At 37.6% G+C, this 23,365-nt stretch overlaps 3 protein-coding genes across 3 annotated transcripts; 2 read left to right on the top strand and 1 right to left on the bottom strand.

Moving 5' to 3' along the window:
- Positions 1-361: 361 nt before the first annotated feature.
- LOC113128329 (solute carrier family 22 member 7-like) lies at positions 362-4,633 on the bottom strand. The gene is made up of 10 exons (XM_026303578.1): positions 4,253-4,633; positions 3,828-3,931; positions 2,933-3,087; positions 2,617-2,785; positions 2,410-2,533; positions 2,183-2,292; positions 1,491-1,705; positions 1,288-1,396; positions 980-1,186; positions 362-773 (listed from the first exon to the last, which is right to left on the bottom strand). Exons 1-10 carry the CDS (start codon positions 4,631-4,633, stop codon positions 695-697), a joined length of 1,653 nt encoding a protein of 550 aa, XP_026159363.1. The 3' UTR covers positions 362-694.
- Positions 4,634-5,779: 1,146 nt separating this feature from the next.
- Positions 5,780-15,848, top strand: synpo2b (synaptopodin 2b). The gene is made up of 4 exons (XM_026303449.2): positions 5,780-5,803; positions 8,430-9,162; positions 10,023-12,034; positions 15,297-15,848. The coding sequence occupies exons 1-4, from the start codon at positions 5,795-5,797 to the stop codon at positions 15,831-15,833; spliced, it is 3,291 nt and encodes a 1,096-aa protein (XP_026159234.2). The 5' UTR covers positions 5,780-5,794; the 3' UTR covers positions 15,834-15,848.
- Positions 15,849-17,768: 1,920 nt separating this feature from the next.
- On the top strand, positions 17,769-21,956 carry myoz2b (myozenin 2b). The gene is made up of 6 exons (XM_026303450.1): positions 17,769-17,925; positions 18,980-19,096; positions 19,819-19,985; positions 20,497-20,590; positions 21,431-21,593; positions 21,675-21,956. The coding sequence occupies exons 2-6, from the start codon at positions 19,015-19,017 to the stop codon at positions 21,898-21,900; spliced, it is 732 nt and encodes a 243-aa protein (XP_026159235.1). The 5' UTR covers positions 17,769-17,925; positions 18,980-19,014; the 3' UTR covers positions 21,901-21,956.
- The last annotated feature ends 1,409 nt before the right edge of the window (positions 21,957-23,365 follow it).

The raw sequence follows: 23,365 nt of genomic DNA, 5'->3' as shown, positions 1-23,365 counted from the left end.
TTGATGAGCTCATAGTGAAGGACAGACAAGACATCATTCAACAAGACATACCATCATATAAATAAAACACATTCACACATGCAAAACAGGTAGCACCACCAATTTGTCCATTCCCTTGGTTTGTGACCTGCAGCCCTTTTGATCAGCCACAGCTGTATTATAACTTTAGAGATCAGTAGCAAATGTGCAGCCAGCAAGTTAAAGTTAAACTTTGTACACACCTTACCTATTGGTGCAAGTACAGGAGTCAAAGAGGTATCAGACCTGTGTTTAGAGATTTAGAACTGTAACTATGTTTTAAATTACCCATAATGACAAGGTGCAAACAGTACCAGATAATGCAATTTACTAAAGGCACTTATAAAAGTATGGTGTCATTTTTAATAAATAGTAATAATATAAATCATTTTATTTAAATGCCATGACAGAAAACCCGTCATGACAGCACAGCAAATGTGAAGTTTTAATACAATCAGTTATCATGCTCTCATTCAGTTTCATTTGGTTTACTTCCAACTACACATAAATGTACACTTTGTATACTTTTCTTGGGCTTCCTCTTCTCCCTCCTTCTATTTCTATTACACCTTTGGATATGTTAAATCTTGGCAGCTGTTTCAGGTGGTTGGGATTTTAACAATGTTGTTGATATTTTAAAATCCACTTAATCGCAATCACCACAACTTCCCAGCTTTTAATAAAAAGATTCAGAATCCTTATTAGTAATAGGTGTCATTTTTAATTGAATGTCCTTCTTCCTTGTTGATTGTACCCTGCAAAATGGATAAAGCCTGTTAGTCATTTTATCAGAAAATGATACCACAAATGATGACAAGATGCCAGTTATTTAGAAAGATGAAAACACCCAGCGTTTAGAGGACTGACTGGATTATTCTGTAGCAGTGAATCTCAATGGAGATTGTTTACTGTAGCTGTAATACTGAATGATGTGTTTCCTTTATCATTGTTCCCTTTTTACCTTGGTTTCTCAATGTCTTGGATGAACTCTGGAAGTTGGGTGTTTAATGTTTCAGGCAGGAGTGAAGCCACCAAACCGGACACAACTGCCACAGTGCAGTAAGTGACTGCAGGGAGGAGGTGCCACACGTCCTCCAATAGCACGATGAGCGGGGATATGGACACGCCCAGCCGTGCCAGAAATGAGGTGTAGCCTAAACCATTCTGTCTGATAAATCAAATACCTGAGGTTAATGTAAAACTCTAGTATATCTCCTACCAGCAGAATAGAAGGTCAAGACAGGCCACATAAGTTTGTCGTTAACTGACCGTACAACTGTAGGATAGAGTTCAGTTGTGAATAGATACATGATTGTAAATGAGCCCTCTGAAGTGGCTTTTCCAAGGACTGCGACAACAGTACGAATGATCCCCTTATCTGAGGGAAAACGGTCTAATATTTAGTCAAAAGTATTCTCAGACTTACTGACAAAACTAGAAATGCAACAAGTTTAAGAGAAACCAAAAATAACCTTTTGGGACAAATATGTTGATGAAGAGACTGAGGCCGGTCAGTAGCAGGGTCCCCACCTCGCCGGGCTTTCTACCAACTTTCTCCAGTAAAAAATATGCACCAATCTTCATTGGCATTTCAATGGATGTAAATATAAGCTGCGTAAGGTATGGGTTTAGTCCAAACCCGGTGATATTTAGACTTATTCCATAATATGTAAATGCAACTCCATACCTAGAAAATAAAGAAACAACATTTTTTTTTCTGCTGACATGCTTGTTCCATTTGTGGGTCTAAGAAGAAACGTTAGGCTGATATATGTAACGAATAAGAAAGTAGGCAGTGATTAGCAAACACTGGAAACCTGGGGAAACAGCTGGCCCTGATCTGTCCAAAGGTAAAAATCACTAAAGCTCACAAATTAACCTATGTGTAATCCATAAAGCAAGAGAAATGTAAAAAAAATGTAAATCCCAATGGGATTTTGGAGAGCGTTGAATGGTTGTATGTCGTTATAATTTTGAACTTTGGACAGAGCGAGGTACATGTACGTAATTAAAAGATTATTGCCGCCTTGTTCCAGATTTGTAGTTAAGAGATAAGAGAGCTATTGGATTTTTTTTTTTCATCACATGGAAAGAAAGCAAATAAGCATATTTTCTGAAATGCTGAATTATTTATTCACCCCCTTCTCATGAACCCAATACTTACCACACTATCCCAGAAAATATAGCAAGTTTCCTAATATTTGGGGTCTTGAAGAGGTCTACTAATGTGTATTTCTTATCTCCTGTATCAGCTTCTGCAGATTCCAGTAGTGTCTGTGAGAAAGCAGGACAAAACATGTAGTTTTCAATTGCAAAACACACGTACATAATGTTTTTTATTATACTGTAAGACTGTTGGGTAACCAATGTTAAAGCAACATTAAAATGTACCCTTGGTGTAATGGTGGCCATAAACTTGCTCCTGTTGTTCATCTCGGCGCATTTTGTTATGTAATGATAAGCAGCATCTACCTTCCCTTTTGCAATGAGCCACCTAGCAGACTCTGGAAGCCACCTCAAGTGACAAACACTGTATGATCAGCTTCTAATAGGCATCAACTTTTCATGCTGCAAACTTAAAAATATAAAACTTAATACCTCCAAGTAATGATGGCCAGTATCAGGGGAGAGGTCACTGCCAAAATGAGCATCCTCCACTCATTTACACAATATGCAATTCCAACCAGTAGGCAGCCCCCAAGTGTCCAATCCAGGCTAATGATTATAGCAGAGAAAGTCCTGTGTTCCACACCAAACCATTCAATGTCTGCAGAAATGCCATCACAGATGAAAAGTCTGATCAGTTTCATGAAAGTAAAACAGGATATACATTTTTACTATGAACAAGTATTAATTAAGCTGAACCATCTCTACTTTCAATCAGATTTAGTCGTTTGACCGCCAGCCCACTTACTTAGGACAATAGAGATGATACTTATTCCTGCGAGTGACATCCCCGTAAAAAATCTCATGATGGTGAACATTACATAGGATGTGGAGAATGCATTTAGTACCGCAAACACCGCAGATGATACATAGGACACCAGCAGAAGTGGCCGTCGCCCGAACCTGGTTATGGAAAAAAAAAAAAAATCAAAATCAGTAATGATTTTACTCAAAACTGTGTGTAAAATTATTTAATGTGTCTCTTACTCAACTCATAGTGGTTTTTTAAAAAAATATTTTATGTATGTATTCCTAATGTGCATTTTGTCTTGTTAACAGGAACCTGTTATAATACATGCCTACCTCACGCATACTGCATTCTGGTAAGTCACATAAGCCCTATGTTCACAGTGAAAAAATAAAGTTTTCGAAGAACACTAGCCCCACTGTTAAACCTGGAGGAGGCATAGTTAGGTTATAAGGTTGGTTGGCTGGATCTGGCAGGCTGCCCTGACCCCGTGCAGGGCCCAGTAACATCAGAGGGTTATCAAAGCATTTATAGAGATAAAGATACGGCCAAGCGTCAGAGAGTGCCGTCTCGGTCACAGGTCGCAGCGCCTCTAACAGCTGAATGTAATGAAAGGGTGTCATTAAGAGCTTTAAAAAGCACTTGGTTGCAGTGAGTGCCTCTGTAGCTCAGTGCTACAAAATAAAAGTTTGAAAGTCCCCATATTTTGTTTTTGTGCTATTTTCATTTGAAGCATTACCTTATGAATGATCAAAATTCATATGCAAAAGTGTTAAAAATGAAAAAGAAAATTACTTTAGCCAATGATTATAATTTCAATTTATATTGAAAAATTTTGATTGCAGTGTTACCAATGTATTAGCTACATCTGTATAAAAGACATTAAGAATTTCACCTGTCACTGAGAAACCCAAATAAAGGGGCTCCAACCATAACACCAATGAAGAACACAGTCGCTGTAGCCCTGTTCATCCCTTTTCTATGGCACACAAGATCCCACTGCAAAGAAGTCATTGCAAATATCATAATACATGTTTTATAATGGTCCAGAATGGAGGTAACATGTTGAAATTTGAATAAAAGAAGGTTAAATTTCACTAGTTCAGAACATGTTTTTTACTTTTGTCCATGCGTTATATTTATTATTAGAAACAATTTCGAAATCAAAAAATGGCAAGCAAAGTTTGGATACAAAAATATTTTTTATATTAATAAAAAATTACATATTACATAATAAAACACCAATGGTGATTTTCGTAATGTCTCTATAGAACATAACATTTGACACATTTATTGCCTTATTCACTCAATGAAACTTACCTCTGTTACCAAAGTAGATTTAAAGGTGCTGTTGTCATACACCCATCCATTCTGACACTGAACAGTAAGTGTATCCTCACTAGCGTTAGAGCCTGACAGATGTTGATATTGGGGCTTTGAAAACATCTGACAGGAGCTTAGACTCCCATCCTGCTCTGCTGGAATACCAACAACCAGTTTCTGATCCAGAGACAAATTCCCAAAAGTGCCCCCATCATCAAGAGCACTGATGTCACAGTGGTGAGAGGGAACAGCTGCCATGAAGTTATTAAGCAGAAAGTGACATGGCAGAGTGATTTGAGCGAAGACCTGAATCAAGACTAACTTAATTTGGAATTTCCCAAATCCGTTAATTTCTGAAAGTATGTTGTCAAATTTCATTTTGCTGTTCTTCCAGAAGTCGCCAGGGAGCTAAATGTTGCAACAGTGATGTGAAGAAAGGTGTCAAGACATGTTTACAAGCACCGGGTTAATCATTACTGTTTACCCAGAAAAAATATTATCCATTGTTTTATTGAGCTTATATAGTGCCAACAGCCAAATAAAATCAGCATTTGTCCTTCAGTTCAGGCACTAATAATGTGAAAAGGGGAGGTATGGTGGTAAGGCATTATCGTCTTTGGCATTATGCACTTTAAACTCTTTTGGACAGAAACTTGTACAGATATAAAATATACTCAAAAACCTTAAGGGAAGACTTAAGTCACACATTGGTTCTTAATAACAAATTATTCAAGTTATTCAAGTTCATTCATAACAAAAACACATAACAGTCAATTGGAACCAAAATCATCAACCCCTGGAGGTTATACAATGGGTTGCTGAAAATACAATGAAAATCAAAGTGAAATATTAAAACCACAGGCTCATACATGTTGTGCTATGAAGATGAAACTGATTCACAATCACTTTAGCTTCCTTTCTGCAAACCTTGTTTCAAACTCTGATTCAGTTTCATGTAGAGGCATACTGTCCCAGAGAGCAGAAATCTTGTCTGATCTATTTACTGTACAGCAACTTTATAATGTGTCTCGTTATAGTGAATTTTCCTAACTCTATGTCAGACCCCAGTTTGATAGCAATAAGAAAAAGACTGTTAATGCAACTATTAGTGGATGAAAAGCAGCATAAAGTACAGCTTTGCAGATTTTGCAGATGGCAGACTTCATTTTTTCAACAACAGTTGAAATATTTTAATTATTGAACTGTAACTAATGCACTAATGTTAAATGCACAATAATTCACTCTGAAAATATATTAAGCTATCTGAGAACTGTAGCCACATGATGCTGTCTGAGCTTTGTCTGAGGGGGTTGAGCCAGAAACACCTCTTTTTCTCTCCCTTTAAATGCAGTGGCATACATGAATAAGCTGCACTGTGTGGAAGTTGACAGATAGCCTGAATAACAGGAATTCACAACAACTGCTCAGGATTGCTTTTCGATGGCCGTGCACCAAAACAGGCAGGATGTGAATCAAACAGTGGTGAATATCGACTAACGAGACTATTTCTGGAGAACCTTTGTCACAGGTGTTTGAAAGATGGATACAGTAAGTAGAGTGGGTTATTTAGCAAGTAATTCATTCTTTGATCTAGCTCAGCCTCTTAATAGCTGCTGTCTTGTACAATTGATGTCAGTCCTGTCACTTCTTTAAATGTAGCTCAGTATAGCTCTATGTAGTATTATGTCAGTAGGGGTTCATGAGTATTTTATCCTCTTCATGTGAACTCTGTGGTACTTTTTTGTGCAAATTCTAAAAACAGAAGGCTGCATCTCTCTAACTGCTGCTGCACCAATAGACATTTAGTCAAAGAAATGATCTGGCTTTGTATATTTGCTTATTACTTACTAATCACAGCTGTACATAAAACTGAATTTAGTTCTATAATAAGTTTCCTGAAGTCTCAAAAGACATAAAAATGTTTTACAGTATTTTATTTACTCAGTATGGTGTTAAAACATCTACATGTTTCTCAGTGGTTAAGGAAAGACAGTTTAATTATATAATAACATGGAAACATCTAATCTCCTAGAGCTCCATTCTTGCAGGGGTCATATCCCAGACCAAGAGATCATTCATTTGTGAAGGATGCTGACTCCTTGTTTCCATGGCAATGAGTCAACATGCTGAAATTACTTCCATACTAGGAAACAGAAACTGCTGCAGCACCAAAGCAAGGTTTGATGATGGTGAAGTGTTAAAATGAAGTGGAACCAAGTGTGAAGAGAAGGGTGGGCATTGGAGAAAGTGTTCAAGAGACTGGTAATCCTGGAGCCGCACAAATTATGTAGTGGAGAACTTGCCACAGATTTTCTGTGGATTTATGTTGCCTCAGCATCTTTTGTCTCAATTCCAGGTTGATTCATGATGTTGAGATCAAGGCTCTGTGGGGGCCATACCATCTGTTGTAGGACTCCTTAGTCTTGTCACTAATGTTTAGCAGTATGTTTGGGGTCACTGTCATGGTGCAGAATGAAAATCTAAAATCCACAATATAAAGATTAGCATAAACATAAAATTTTACACATTCAACTTGGACACACTATGAGCTTCCCTCTAGCGCCATCCATTGGCCAAAATTTCCAAATTGTAAGCTTACAGGCAGATGGACATAAAATTTGTTCACCACGTTCCCATTGGGAAAAACTCTAGATTTTAATGACTACATAGCTTTTCTTTAACTATCATATATTTTAAGAATCTACCATTTCACCACATCAGTTTTATGAAATCAACCTTGCAAGCAGGCTATGGTGCTTGCATGATTTTAAGTGCTGTGCATGAAATTGCATTACTTTCAAATTCATATTCAGGCACTTTTTCTGCTTTAAGTCTGTGAATTGAAGATGGAGACAATTTTTAAGAGAGATTGTTCTGCAAACTGTTATAGTGAACTGTACCAGTCAATTGACCCCAGTGGCTTTTTGAGTTGAGATAAAGTTTTCATTTGAATAACTGTTTCTACTGATGAATCTAGTGAGAGACCATGAGGTGGCTATATTGAAGTGTACTGATGTCATGTTACAGTGTTATGACGCCACCTGCTGGTGTGCGTCTAGAGTTGTTTCCTTGTTTAATTTCAGAGTTTGTGCTTCTGTGTTTGGAGTATCATCAACAAGTTGGCATCCCTGTTGTTTTGCAAAAACTGGGTGACTGATTAAAATGTTTTTTGCTCTGAACCATGGGGTATAGATTAATTAATTAATTCAGGCACTATAAACAGTTTTATTAGGATATGGATACATTTATTAGGTTTGTAAAGGCACCATTGTCTCTTCATATGTAGGTGTATATATGTCAGTGCAAAAGCCGAAAGGTGTAAATAGCATAGCAAAACTGAATTTAATGTGAGTTTTGGCTGAACTAATTAACTGACAGAAAAAAGTGACAGTTTTTGCAGGGGAAAAATTGGTAAATTAAATTTAAAAAAATTAAATTTTTGACCAAACAGTTTTGATATGACTAGATGATTAAAATAACTGCATAGACCAGCTTGATAGCTACGTTAATGTATGAAGTGTTGATGTAATTTTATTTTAGCAACAAAACAAACATTGGTTTTAAGTGAGCAGAAAGAATTCCTAGTATTTCTGCCATGTATAAAAGAAATAGTATCTCAGATTTAGTTCTTAAATGGAAATGCTGACTGCCATTGCTGTGTTGGTATTTGTTGTCATGATAGATGGGAGCAGTGGGGAGAAAGAAATCTCTTTATATAAACAGATCGCAAAACAGCCACCCAATTGTTTTGCTCATACTCTTGGATGTGAATGCTGCTTCCCCCTTGATATTACATACCATTCCATTTAGAGCGATGGTAGCACTGATGAAACCACCAAAGCAAAACTGCACTTCCTATTGGGGATAGGAATAATTCAGAGAATTACATAATCATTAAAAATGTGTACTAAGTTTATTAATGGTGAAATTTCTTTGTCTTGACAGTAAATATTTAGATGAAAATGAGTTGTGGTCACAATTGTTAAAATGTGAATATTTTTGCATGACCATCTAATGTTTGTTTTATTTTTTGACATCATTAAATCTAGTATTCATGCTTATTTATTCAAGGTGTGTTTTTGCAAGGGTTCTACTATAAATTTGTAGAAAACATTTAACATTGCGTTTAATAAGCTACCTGACCTAAATGTTTTTTATCTTTGTTTTAATGAAGGTATCATTGATGCCACAAGACATTTGTGAAGCAGTATTAAAAATGGAACCAGATCCTGAAGACCCAGAAAACAGTGATAACATGGTCCCATGGTCAGGTTCAGATGGTTCCCAGGAACTTTGTGTTGCTGAGTCCTTGGCAGAGTCCTACAATGAAGATGACGTCAGTGACCCAGAGTACCCTTTAGAGCCACAGCCTCCTCATATCCCAAAGTCTGACACTGAGTCTCCAGAACACCTTCAGACACAAGACTGGGAATCCGCAAATGAGCAACACTCCCTGGGTGATCTAAGTGGAAGTGAAGAAAATGTTTCATACCAAGAAGAAGATGACATCTATCTTAATGAATCAGAAGCGTCCATTACAGAGTCTCCTAACATCCAAAACTCCCCAACATCACTGTCCCCACATCCATGCCCTGACTCAGAGCCTCCTGGTGGCCAAATGCCACAGCCACATTCCCCTTCATCTTTGTCCTCTGCTGGCTGTGCTCATGATATGACCCTGGCCTTGACCCTAACCACAGAGCAGCAACTGGAAGCCAGTTATAGGCAGGGCCCAGGGACTGGGAACATGAGGGTTGAATCTTCTGAGGAAGGAGGGAGTAGTGAAGCACCTCCTGCTTCTGTCTACTTTGGAATTTCAGATGAGGGTGCTGAGCAGGCAGAGAAGTGGAACTCAGAGTCTGACACAGATCTGTGCAGACCGGAGCGGTACAGGGCTAGGTACACACGTAAGTATCTTCTACCCTCCCTTTATCATTAACAGTGGTCATATGCAGCTAGTAGTGCAAATGGTTACAGTGCATGTTTTTTAATAAATAAATAATGTATAATTTATAAGTGGATGGTGTAAAATACTGTAGATAGTAAATGCATTCTGAGGCAACAATGAACTTTTAACATTTTCTGCCTTATCATAATTGTTTAGTAAAACAAAATATTTTATTTAACTGATAACTTGGGCAAAGTACTATGGTTTCTGATTATTTTCATGCTGCAGAGTAGGGTCTATTTGAGGTAGACCTGCACAGAGACTTCCCATGGCTTTAATAGTCAGGGCAAGTTAAGAATAAAATATGACCATATAATAAGGCTGACAGAAACAAATTTGACAGACACCAGCATGTGTCCCCTAGCCTGTTACCGGATCCCTTTTCCAATCGTAAGACTTGACTGCAATGGAAAGTGAGCTCCTCACTTTCCTTGCCTCATGGATCCCCCCTAGGTTAGCTGTAAGTAAATATGGTTCTTTTATTAGTGTGCTTGCGTGAGCAGCTATAAAAATTCCTCTTATTAGGTGCTTGCTTCAAATAATAATGGCATTAATAATTCTAATAATAATACTAATTCAGATTTAATGATTAAATAGTTTGATCTGCAAACTGAGATACCATCTAAATATTGAATGAAACAAACTTAATGTGAGAACTGTTCCTATAATTCCTATAATTAACATTTTTATTTAGCTTCTTAAATTTTCACTGACAAAATCCCAATATAAAAAAAAGGTTTGGTTACTGTTATATAAGGATTTGCATGTTTTCATCTTCCTCAACCCCTCCCCCTCTCTCTGTTTTTTCCTTTGTCACAGGACTTGGTCACAACGAATCAGAAAGACATGTCAAGGAGACCAAGTCTAAATGTAAGCGAATTGCTCGACTTCTAACTGATGCACCCAACCCTCAAAATAAGGGAGCTTTGCTGTTTAAGAAACGCCGACAGAGGGTCAAGAAATATACACTTGTGAGTTACGGGACTGGTGTTAACAAGCTTGACAGCGAAGACCAAATAGAGGAGGAAAGTGAGTTAAAACCAGCTGGTTACAATTTTGTGGCAACAAGTGATTCTGAGTTAGAGGAGGAGTATTCTGTTTATCATCAGCAGCATAAATTGAGTCTGAATTGGAGTAGTGGTCGAGAAATGGAAGCGCTACCAGAAACAAAAGGGAAGGGAGTTTTAATGTTTGCCCAGCGTCGCAAACGGATTGATGAGATTGTGTCAGAGCATGAAGAACTGAGGAGTAAAGGATTACTTGTGGAGGTGTTAAGTGAAGCTGAATGTATGCAAGCACACGACACTAAAGAAATGTATCGGAATACTGATCAGGTCAACTACATGGATGGAAGTCTCAAGCAACATAAAGAATACCAAAAAAATATTCAACAGATGGACCACCTATCGAATATGCCAAGACCATTGGTGCCAAACAGAACAGCGAAGCCCTTCCTTGGATTTCAAGATGTCACGACTGCTCCTGTCATGCCTGGTGGTCTTGTTCCAGTGTCAAAGAAGCATGAACCAACATTTAAAGTGCCTGTTCCTACTATCACTAATCCACAGGTTTGGTCCCCAACTGGAGACATCATAGCCTCAAGAGATGAGCGAATATCTGTGCCAGCGATCAAGACGGGCAACCTTCCAGAGTCCAAACGGAAAGTCGCTAGGAAACAAGTATCTGATCCTCACCTTCAAAACAAAGGGGATAGGAGGTCTTATATTGAGTCAGAGGAAGACTGTTTCAGTCTTGGGGCTGAAGCTTGTAACTTTATGCAACCCAGAACACTAAAACTCAAGAATCCCCCCCCAGTTCCCCCCAAACCTACTATCAATCCATCTTGCCCACCTTGGATGATGAAAAGTCCATCTGGTGAGCCACACGTTCCACCAAGAAGCCCAGTTTCGCAACCTTCTCACAGTTCTACAGGACCTCATAGTCAGCATTACTTACAACAACAAGATTGGGCTCAGCCTCAACAGATGGCCAACCGTTTGGAATCAGATCAAACTCAGGCAAAACTTCAAACACCTGCCACTGCCTGGGCACCAGTCAGCACCTCTTCTCAGCTTCATCTACAGCCAAGCACAAATAGCTGGAGTCAACCATCACGATCCCCTGTGAGTATGCAGGCCAGCAGCCTTACTTTCAGCCCACATAACCCACTTTCACCTTTAAGGAATAAGTCAGACAGTACTCCAAACTCAGTTGCCTCCTGTCCACCTCAAGCAGGGAAGTCATACATTTATACATCAAAAGCATTGCAGGCTTCTCCAAAGGGCCGAGTCTTAGACAGAAGTATTAATCGGGCAGGTGATGGTCCAACTATGGCAGGAAAAGGTGCAGAGTTGTTTGCCAAAAGACGCTCCCGTATGGAGAAGTTTGTTGTTGATGCTGACACAGTGCAAGCCAATAAAACAAGATCTACATCGCCCCCCTCATCCCTCCCTAACTCCTGGAGGTATTCTTCTGGTGTTCGTGGCCCCCCTCCTTTATCATACAATCCCCTTCTTGCTCCTCCATCAGCAGCCAAGCAAACCCCAAGCCCCAAAATTAAGCCTAAGACCAAAGAGAAACCTAAAGCAGCCCCAAAGCACCAAAATGCCTTAGATATTATGAAACATCAGCCTTATCAGTTGGACTCAACACTTTTCAAGTATGACGCAGTCCCTGAGACTAAAACCTTCACCTCCAAACCAACTCCAGTGTCAAAGTTTGAGGTTACTAAAAGCCTTAAACATAGATCTGCCTCTTCTCATCCTTCTTATAATGTATCTGAGCTTGCTGTTCAAGGCAAAGCAGAAGCCCCTGCTAAGTCTTCTGGACCGGTAAGTTCCCAAAGTTTTTCTGCCTGCCAAAATACAACATCAGCTGAGCCTCTTGCAACTGTCAAGCACTTGGATGAAAAGCGCACTGTCACTGGCGCCCATCACTTAACCAACAGGCAAGCACCAAGTACCCAGTACGCAAGCACGTCCTCCCGGCAGTCATCTATTGGTGACAGCATAGCTTCAGCTTTTTCTCCTGCATCTCTTATTGCTAGAGGCGCACGTCAAATGGCTCCTCGGCCAAGATTTTCTGCTAAGAAGCCACTGGTGGCGGGCAAGCAGTGGAGGCCTGTTGCTATGATTCATTAGTTCTAAAACTGTATATGGTCAGGTATAAGTGTAGTCAACACTGAGACAACTGAACACAGTTACATTGCAATTCGATAGCCTCTAAAATGTCTTACTTAACAGGTGAAAATGCATACGTTTACACTTTTAAACGTAGACTGCATCCAAAATCATTTACAGTACGCAGCTATAAGGATGTATTTTGCTGGCAATACAAGGAAAACATGGGAAGGCAGTTGAAGCTAGTTTACAGTTGTGATAAATCACTGACATATAACCTAAAATAACCAAATGAGGTAGCACATTACATCAGCCTCCTGCAACCTGGGGAGATGCACATGTGCTTGAAAAGAAAATGTGAGACTAAATCATGTTGAGTGATTCTCATGAAGTGCTATAATAATATAATATAATAATATAATGTGTAAAGTGAGCCTTGATCAAATAAGACCTCTCGTTTGAGTTGTCCATCTTTTTACCTTCTTTTGTAAGAACTGAGATCATCAGTTATTAATACATGTGATAATTTAAATTTAAATTGAATTCAATTTTTTTCTGTCAACTGGGATAACAGTAACTAACTTTTACCATTAAATACACAGAATATTGTGAGTCATGTAGTGCGTTTGGGGAAAAACTGTCTATGCACTTCTACTTATGGATGCATAAAATTTGCAATTCCTTCAGCCTCATTCCAAACTTGGTATCACAACAGCTAAAAGCATTAACTGTGGTTGTGATCGTTAACCCTGATGACCTTTAATGTTTTTATGTGGATATATTTTCTGAATTTTTTTTTTTCCAGTCATGGACAGTTTTTTTAACTATCCGTAAAGTCATCAGACATTGTGTATTCTTGATGTAAAACAAAAGCAACATATCACAGGTTTGAGTATTATGATACTGATATTATTAATAGCAACTCAGAATGAAACCTAGAAACAACTCTTTTGTTTCTTTGTCTGTGTCTTTTTCTGACATATCACTGTTTATTGCACTCCTTGAACTCAGCACAATCATGTTATTAAAATTTTCTTTCCTCCTGCTTGTCTACTTTCTATGTGTCACAAGTTTCTGTTCTCTTTTCCTGAACCTCTGGATCACTGCTTTTTTCTGAGCCACCCATGTTTCCTTCTTTATCTTTCTCACTGCCTCACACTTTCACCCATTATCTGCTCTTCATTTCTGCACCCTAATATGTGAAATGGTAAATTACTGAAGGTTACACTGACATGTATGACTTGCTTTAATGTGACAGCGCATTTCTCTTAGTTTTTCACCATTTTAGTCCATCATTAACTCTCAATGTGAAACGTTTGGAACTATGATCTTGGCCCTTACAAGATTTTCTGTAGGTTCATGCTGATAGTCTGACGAAGGGAAATCTATCCTAAGGCATACATTGTATTTATTACTATAAATATTTACTGACATCACTTCACTCTCACAGTAAACAGTATGCTGTTTGTATTTTTTCAATCACATATAAAGTTAATTGATGCTTATAAGTATATTGAATAATCCCCAGTTCCCTTTACGTACTGGCTCATTGTAAATACCACACCCCTAGATGTCATTTATATACACAGCAGTACAGCAGCCACAGCTGTGGTTGAAGTATATTATAATATTAGTATGGTAACATTTGTGTTGTAGCAACATTATTGCATTGAGTGTTAACATATAAAAAAATATTGATTTATTATTTAAGAAGAAATAGTCCTTATTTCCATTAATATTAGCTATTGCTTATGCTTATGCTATTAATGTTTGCACCACATGATAAATGGATATGATATCAGATTGCAGCAAGACTAAATATTATCATGTTCCTACAGTAGGAATACAAGCTAAGGCCATTAATTCAGCAAACACCTCCAAACCTCTATTTGTTTCCTGAGTATTGATAAATCAAGCAGCACTATATAAAATTTGAGATTTGAGTTCAGGACACGTAAGACTAGACGGTGAATTTCGAGGTGAGAGCTTCATGGCAGACCATTTATGTCATATTTTCATATATATTTCTAAAATCACAGTCCCAGGACATGCATGTTAAAATGATCAGGTGAATTATATTCTTCTGTGATGACTAGAGGTCTTCTGTAGGTGTGTTAAGCTTTGTTGCACCTAGGGACAGACGAAATCATTGTGAAATACTTGCTCAAATAAAACTGACATCTAAATACTGTTTTAGAATGGATTTCCCTTTGATGAGAAACATAGATATGTTTGCAGAGGGATAGTTCCAAAGTTTCGTTCTTTTTGTAAATATCTTTAAATGACATAATATTTCGACTCTTTTTATTTTAAGTTTCTTGAACTAACAACAGGTAAGTTCTGACCTTTTGATGTATTTATATACTTGATCACATCCTTTCATCTACAGATCTCAGAACATTTTTATGGAATTTATTGGACACTCACTAAACTAATTGGCCTTTTTAGACATCACAGCTAGGCTCTTAAATCAATGATTTTCAAAAAATAGTATCAGATGCGGCGTCCCCAGTCACACTGAAGAAAGGTAGAAGAAATCTTAAGTTTCAAAATCATTTTATTTCATGTGCAAAAAGCAACACTGAGAAAAAAGTTTCTGTAAAACGATAATTGTCACTTCAACATACAGGAAACGTCATGTAGAATAATTCTAGAGAATAGGCTTCCAAGCTAATAGTGACGATCAATTAAGAAAAGGGAGATGTAAGCGCTCTTGATTATTTTTCATCTTAAAAGCCCTACATTCTATCAGTGGTATGATCACTTTTCTATGACATTAAGAAGAAGAAGCTAAATTATCATGGATTGGTGTGTGTTTTGTGTTAATCAAAACGATTTCATTTTAATTTTAAATATAACTTCAATGAAATTTGCAAATCGTTGTTGTCTAAACTTGCTATGGTGCCAGAAGGTGGCAGCAAAGTCTGCATGACTGCTGTCACTCCAGTCAACTGATTTGTGCTTTTTTTCCCAGGGATTTGGTAGAAGCCGCTCCCTGAGCCTTCCCCAGCGACTAAATTCAATACCTTCACCTGGATTTCTGTCCCCTGTAAGCACACCTGGGATGCAGCCGTCATTTTTACCTACACAGAGACAAACGTCCTTTCAAGAAAAAGTCTCCAAGCCGCTATCACCATGGGAAGCAGCATCCAGAAGCCCCATAGGTTCAGTTGATGAGGCCTTTGTGTTTCAGAGCCTCCCATCATCTGTTGCCTCTAATGTCAAAGCTGCAGGGCTCCGCAAATCCCTGCCAGAGCCTCCAGATGAATGGAAGCGCAGGGTGTCTCTTGATCCTGCAGCTGTTAGCAAGGGTCACTATCATGCAGCTCCCGCTTTTCAGGCACCGTCCATTAACAGGACATTTTCACCTGAGAAACCAGCTTTCTGTGGTCCTCCTTTCAGACCCGCCCAGTCTCTAAGGCCTGCGGGTAATACCAATATAGGATACATGGGGCAGTGTTCCAGTCCAACAAAGTGCTCTCCTTTCCACAGCTCAGCCCAGAGAAGTTAATATCACAATGATAAAGTCAAAAATACATCCAGTGAAGAGAAATATACATTTATTTTAACATCATTAAAGATTATGAAAGACTAAAGGGCTAATTTGGCCAAAAAGAATAGACTGGTGAATTTTTTGTTAAAACATATCTAATAAATTAAAGTCTTATGATTAATTTAGACAAATTACTAAGTTTATCTTAAATAGCTAATTGAAGTGATGGTTGTTTAGCTATTATTATTATTATGCTATACTATTATTGTTAGCTATTGTGTTATGTTGTTGATGAGTTTTACCTGGCTAAGCATTGATTTTGCAGTGAGACTAGTTTAGAGCAGAAGTGGTCCACCACAGTCTTGATTTAAGACTCGGTGTAATTAGGATAAGATTAAGCATGTGTTCTGTGAGGTAAAGTGAACGTCAGGGAGTCGAAAGAAATTTAGTAGGTTGCTTTTTAATTTTTTTTTTTTTTTTAAGCTTTTTAACAGTGCAGTGGTGTGGGCTCACTGAAGATGATGTTATTTTGAAGTTGGTAATTATTATTTTCTTAAAAATAAGGCACTTTTAGGAATTTAACGTGTGACTCTCAGTTCATCTGTCAACTTTAAAGCTCAGTGTGACTTTGCAATCACTTTTCAGGTTAATTGTTTTGAGTGATTGTTTTCATATATGTTAATCATCTTGTTTTACTGTAGAATTTCTTTCATTAGTATTGCCATTGCATTTTAAAGTACAGTACTCTCTAGTGACTACCACGGCAGGTGTCTTTCTAAAGGGTGTGCAAAAGCTGCAGTGCCATTTTAGGAAAGAAGCAAATATGCAATGTTGACTTTATTCCAACGTATGAATTACATGAGATTTCAAAAGAGCTATCTGGCTACTGTATATAGTTAGTTAGTATATAGTTATAGTATAGTATGTTGTACTACAACGTAGTATATACGTTGTATGCATACATTGATGGTGTATCCTGCTTTTTTATTATACACTGTGTGGTGTTAAAGTGTAAACACATCCGTAGATTCTGTCTTTGTGTGTCATGGTTTTAAAATGTTACAATTTTCTAATACAGAAATTTTGGGATATAAGAATTTAGAATTTGGCTTTTACTGTAATTTCTTGAGGAATATTTATTTTTATTTGGTTTTTGCACTTTTAAAACACTGAAACATTAAAAGGCACAAAAATGCTTTATGTCTTTAAAGGGTTTTCTTGCTTTAATAGCTGAGAATTAAGCTGCATTTTTAGTGAAGATAAAAATGGTTTTGATTCACTCTTTGATCATGTGTTGCATTGTGTCAGCCCTGATGATGGACTGACGATGTGTTCAGGGTTTACCCTGTCTCTTGCCTGCGTTGGCTTCAGCCCCCCTTCCACCCTCGGTGGGTAAGCATTATAGTTCATGGATATGTGTATGTTATGTTTGATTTTGTTGAGATGCAGTTATGTTCAAGAGAAATTTACATTTCTATTAGTTCTGTTTATTTCACAAGAGATTAAATGTACAGTAGTGTATGTCAACAGATTTAGCTGCCAGAATATTGACCTTGATGTTGCTTTATAAAAATATTTTTGGCTGAACAACATCTCAGGAATGAAACCACAGTCTCCTTTAACCTTTAATGCTGATCTGTTTATCATTATCCAGTCAGTGATTACACATAATAACTGTAACACAACTCAGTTCACAGACAAGACTACAGAAGTCGCAGCTGTGCCCACAAATTGCCTCAGAGCTTACATCAACCCAGAGAGATGTGTTGAGTTTTAAAATTCAGCACAGAAAAAAGAATATGTGTCTTGAGAGGAGTCTTTGCCACTAAAGAACATCCCTGGGCATGTGCACGTTGTCCACCCACCCTCTCTGGTTGCTATCCTTGCCCCTTGGTGTTTAAGAGTGGTTCTGAGTGTTTGGCAGGTTAAATTTAGCCTATTGATGTAAGCTGCATTCCAATCACAACAGAGACAGAGACACACTCACAGTCTGGCTTTACTGTCCAGGAGTGTGACGATCAGGGAAGATCAAGCTACCAACTGTAGATTGACCCCTGAGTCTCTGTGTCTCTTCAAGGATACAGGTTGCACACTAGGGACACCGTCACAGGTATGGACAAGCCTCATCAAGGTGTATTTTGTAAATGTGTGGGATAGTTTATAATTACATTGAAGTTACATTGTAGCATTTACCTATGGTCAAATCCATTTTGCTGTGTCTAACTTATATTTTTTAGAAATAATAGGAATCATTTTCTCACTTGTATTGCTCCAGTTTATGCATCTTTGACACTAATAAATAAATTATCACTTTATTAGATACATTTGCTATAGTTCGATTGAATTTTATTGCCTCGTTATTTTGCATGGATCTAATTTACAAATTTTCACATCATGGTCGCAAACCCAGCAGTTGGGCACTTTGAGTTATTTAAGATTCTGTATTTGGAAACTAAACATATGATTTTCTTTGGATTTTCTTTGGATGTTGTTCTTGATCAGTTGTTATGTCCAGCTACGTATACAAATATTTATCCTTGACTTTTGCACAAGTGATTTATCTTGTGACGACTGAAGGGAGATGCTACTAATATTAGCTCATGTGTTCAGAAATTGCTCCAGAGGCCAAATGTGTGGTACCAATTAAATAGGGGCTCTAAGGTTATACAATATGGTGTAACATTTTTAATGTAACCTCTACTGAGATTATTATACCATGACAAATGCTGCTATTGTTAAACCACACACCTTCCAAATTATCTAGCTATTGCAACGTGTGCAGACAGCACATGGGAGACTTTAACTCCAAAAACTATATATATAGTACTAGGATATATATGTAACAGAAAAGAAAAGAGTCTAAGTCTAAGTTAGACAGAGTGACTTTCTTTGTAGCGTGAAAGTAATCTTTTCAGTATTGTTCATTTCATTTAATTATACAGAATAATAATTATACAGAATTATATATTTAAGGACTTTTTTTTTCTCTGAGAAATGATAAACGATGACCTTACTCTTATACTCACCAAACACCAAACTATGTTTAACTTTAACCTGTCAGCCTGTGGGCTTGATGTTCTGTGGGATCACAGTATTAGGAGTAAAACTCTTTCTTCATGACATGGGCAGAACAACTACATTGTGTGTCCTATATGTGTTTTCAGTCCTCCTGCATTCTTCCAACCTTGCCAAAACCACAATGTCACAATTCTGCTCAATGCCAGCTGGAGAGAGGAAGAAGCATGCAGCAGCTATTTGCCGAGAGGTCCATGGTTCCAATGGTATGATGTTAGAGCCGAGGCTGAGTTGACAAACGCACTGCTGCAAGATAATATCCATTCTGATCTGGGGTTCAAAATGTCAGGGCTACTCTCCAGCACTTTCCATAAATAAGCTAATACTGTAGGATGATTTACTACCTATGGGACTAATGCTTTGACGTCCTTTTCAAACGTCTATTTCTGGGTGGGTAGGAGGGAGAGAAGAGGTTGTGCCAGACAACTGTGTAGCTGTTTGGATAGTGTGAAGGTCTGTGACAGCTGGGGCACATTCCATCTCTGTTGGTGGATGAGGAAGCATCGCGTACATCCAAAACTAATTCCTGAGTTCACTTGTAACTCTTTTTCCATGACAGCAAGCATAAAATGGAAAATCTGAATTTTGCGATACCTTCGATGTCATTTGTGGACTGTCCCTTAAACCTGATATGCTGATATGTTCATGTGTATATTTATATTATATGTATTATATATTTTAGTGAAATAGTTACTTGTATTTAAGAATATGTAATGTTAGCGTAATATAAACTGATACATTAAAAGGTATTCAACCTAAATTAAATAAAATACATTTGCAATCCATTAAATTTCAATACTTGCCAAATGATAAACTTGGTGCCTTTCAGAGCCTTGAAGTAGTGTTTTGGCCCATTTTGCTTGTTATTGGCAACTCATTTTTTTCTCACTATATAATTTTATTTTTCCTCAACTTTGTTGACTGACAGGTGACCTCATGGATCTCGGAAAGAAGCTCAGCACTCCAAAAGACATTATGTTGGAGGAGCTGTCATTGCTTTCCAACAGAGGTTCTCGGCTTTTTAAAATGCGCCAGAGGAGATCAGACAAATACACATTTGAAAGTATCCAAAATGAGGCAAATGCACAATTAAATGTAAGTCAACTTGTGTGTGCTATTCAGTTATTGTTTGAATAGCTTAACATGGCAGAAGCTTCAGTTATGGCCACTTAATATTTACTTTTACTTTCTGGCATTAGTGCTGTCTGCATGAAAATGAATTAACATTGTCTTTGTGTTACTTATTAAGAACACTTATCAGGAATTATTCTCTTGGCAAAAAGTGCTACAACACATGGAAGATAACAGAGACATGTGCCTCGTGCCTTTCGCATCCATCCAGCCAAAGCTTCTGAGAGGCTGCTCAGCCACTTTACAGAGGAGCTGCTCTTGGGTTTATCAGTCTCTGTTGATACGTGTGTTTGTGTATGTGTGCACATTTGTGTGTGAGTTTTGAAGTGCATACAAAACTGAATGCATGAAAGACCTGCTACAGATAAGTTGAGTTTTGTTGCACAAACAATTGATGTAATATTTTTTTATACGATATATATTTATATTTTAACCAAAACTTTATACACGTACTGTACTTTATTCTGTTCTGCAGAATGATATTTTAGCCAAGAATACACACACTGTGGAAATTAAAGTGGATGCACCAACAAATGGAAATACTGTGAATGCAGAAAACACTGTGTCAGGTAATTATACTGCTGAGAGCTTATGTTGAATCCCATATTAAGTTTAATGCTACTTGAGGGCTTATTACACATATTAAACAATATGTCACAAACGTGTAAATTTGCTCATTGAAAAAACATTATTACAATTTATTCCACTGGAAAACTGCTCTATAATACAATAGGCTACTAAGCTGTAATGCTGTACAGTCAAAAGAAAGTGACTGTTAGGTAAGTCTATCACTATAATGACAAATTGCATCATAACAGGTGGTCTTATGGCAACTAGTCTTAGTAGCACCACACCACATATACAACAGTTGATTACACAATGTGTGCACCTTTAAATGCTTTATTTTATTTTAACATAAGCCAAGGGCTTTGTTGTATTTTAAAGTGCTTGAGCAGGGTCTCATCCCATGTCGACACATTATATGATGAGCGTACACTTCGACTATGTGCTATTTTAGTACCTAGACTGTAATGATGGACAACTGAGTCTGCCTGCGTTAAGTGCTTTCTAAGCACTGTCTCTGTTCATAATCATATCCACTCTAAAGTTTTAGTGTCACAAAAAAAGGTTAATGAAAACAGCAATATATTAACAACCTACTGCAAACTCCATACCAATGTAGAAAGTAACTAAGCACATTTATTCAAGTTATTAACATAGTTACAGGGGTCACTTTTCTACAGAACAATTACTTTTACTTTTGATTTCTTTAAACACATTTGGCTGAGTGACTTCATTTTTACATTGTTGCAAAGGATTAGACAGTTCTATTGTAAGTTTAGAACAATCCTCTCATACTCGCATTTCTCTTCAGGTATAAATCTTTGTTTTTGTTTGCACCTTCACAGACATGACTGCAGAGAAGTTAAAAACAATAACCGTGTCCAAGTCCTATCACTCTCCATGGGAAGAGGCAATCCTCCATGACCCCGACCTTGCCGAGACTCTCAAACTAAGAATGCCTGAGCTAGACCCACGACGGGAGCTTCCTGAATACAAATGCTTTAACCGGTGAGAAAACTATGAGCATGTTTTAATGAATTTGTTCACAGTACAAGAAATACTTAAACTCACAGATGATGTAAATTACAGGGTTGCTACTCCTTATGGGGGCTTTGACAAAGCTCCCAGAGGAATCACGTTCAAGCTCCCTGAGGTGGATCTGAACCCACCCAGATACCCAGAGCTCCAAGAGCCTGGGATGAAGCGACCCACCTTCAACAGGACAGCACAGGGATGGATATCTGAGGGTACCCATCTGATCCTACCCACTATTACCCTGGAGTCTGTTACAGTCCCAGAGTCTGATGACCTGTAGATCTTTTTCGTGTTGTCTGGCCACACAGTGTTGCTGTAATAGCACGGCCCTGCCTGTGTTAACAACAAAACAGTCAATTAGTAGCGCAGTTGCAATTTCTTACCAATATAAAAAATTTTCCCTGGCAATGGACGGATTGTTTTTTTTTTTTTTGCATTTATTCTTCTGGTGATTAGTATGTTTGTTGAATCCAGGAAAATGAGTTTTGAAAGTAAATCATGTAAATAGCAGAAGGAGTGTGCTATATATAATTCAAGAAATTGTGAGCTTCCTCTGATACTGAAAACTACACTGTAAATTTTATAAACGTTCAAATGAACTGATACTCATGTAATGTAAATAAAAAATGGGAGGATATTATTTAACGGCACACAATCAAAACTGGAGAGGAAATAAAGATGTTTATTCTGTGTTGGTTGTGCTCATATCTGGACTACAGTAATTTGGTACTTTGCAGTAACAACCTACAGTACGAGTGTAAAATACACTGAATGTCTGCGAGTGAGATTTGGTGTTGAGCTCTGTCTGAACAATCAGTGCTTGAGAAGGTATGAATCTTGTATTGTACTTGCACATGTGTTGCTTAATTTTCACTCAGAAATACTATATGTTGTATTATAATAACCAATTTTTTAAGTATAGAGTATCTGGAAGAAGTAACTGAACCCTTTGGAATTACCTGGTTTTCTGCATTAATTGATCATGAAATATGATCTGACCATCTATCTAAGCCACAAATGCAAACACAATCTGCCTTGCAAATACCACACAAACATTACTACAATACTAATATACAATATTTCATGTCAGTCATCAAACATTCCCAGTGCTGGTGACAGAAGTGATTGACATTTCCTGTAGCTGGAGATCATCACAACTTAAAGTTCTAATTTTAGTTCTGATTTTAAATCAAATCTAAACATAATGCATGTCACTGCTTGATCTCTATGTTGATTTATTCCACAATGGGAATGAAATGGAAGATTACAAACCCATTCATTCAGACAGCTAAACTGAGCAAGCTTGATGCATGGACATCATTTCACCAAAACCTCAGTACTAACTCTACTAGACAGGACACCACAGAATAGTATATGTGAAATCCATCAAGTCAAACCCATCAAGTGTGCAAAAAGTATTTTTACCTCCCAATTTGTATAATACTTTGATACATTTAGACATACAGTTGTATTTAATGTATTGTGAATTTTATGTATTGAATTGGATTCAAGAAATGCCATATAGGGTTAGACTTTATTTATACACACATGCCCATGCCATAGAAAATTAAAGGGCAAAATGTATTGAAAGCAAGGGCTAATGGGAAGTGATTTACAGTGACTGGGAATATATCTAAGTCACCTTTTCGAGAAGGCTGATGAATCACGGAACTGCACGATTGAAACTTGAAAAGACAACAGAATCTAAAAATAACTTTATAAACAGTTTGACAGCTCATTTGAAC

This window comes from Mastacembelus armatus, chromosome 1 (genome assembly GCF_900324485.2).
Source record: "Mastacembelus armatus chromosome 1, fMasArm1.2, whole genome shotgun sequence".
Classification (NCBI taxonomy): domain Eukaryota; kingdom Metazoa; phylum Chordata; class Actinopteri; order Synbranchiformes; family Mastacembelidae; genus Mastacembelus; species Mastacembelus armatus.
This window is presented reverse-complemented; position numbering and strand designations above follow the sequence as displayed.

Excerpts from the sequence above, each read along its gene's own strand:
- synpo2b (XM_026303449.2), top strand. Across the intron at positions 9,163-10,022 it reads GTACAGGGCTAGGTACACAC|GACTTGGTCACAACGAATCA; the intron begins GTAAGTATCTTC and ends CCTTTGTCACAG. Across the intron at positions 12,035-15,296 it reads CTGCTAAGTCTTCTGGACCG|GGATTTGGTAGAAGCCGCTC; the intron begins GTAAGTTCCCAA and ends TTTTTTTCCCAG.
- LOC113128329 (XM_026303578.1), bottom strand. The coding sequence starts at position 4,633 with ATGAAATTTGACAACATACTTTCAGAAATTAACGGATTTGGGAAATTC. Across the intron at positions 3,088-3,827 it reads TTTGGGTTTCTCAGTGACAG|GTTCGGGCGACGGCCACTTC; the intron begins GTGAAATTCTTA and ends TTCCATAACCAG. Across the intron at positions 2,534-2,616 it reads CTGGCCATCATTACTTGGAG|GTGGCTTCCAGAGTCTGCTA; the intron begins GTATTAAGTTTT and ends TTGTCACTTGAG.
- myoz2b (XM_026303450.1), top strand. The coding sequence starts at position 19,015 with ATGTCACAATTCTGCTCAATGCCAGCTGGAGAGAGGAAGAAGCATGCA. Across the intron at positions 19,097-19,818 it reads AGAGGTCCATGGTTCCAATG|GTGACCTCATGGATCTCGGA; the intron begins GTATGATGTTAG and ends GTTGACTGACAG. Across the intron at positions 20,591-21,430 it reads TGCAGAAAACACTGTGTCAG|ACATGACTGCAGAGAAGTTA; the intron begins GTAATTATACTG and ends GCACCTTCACAG.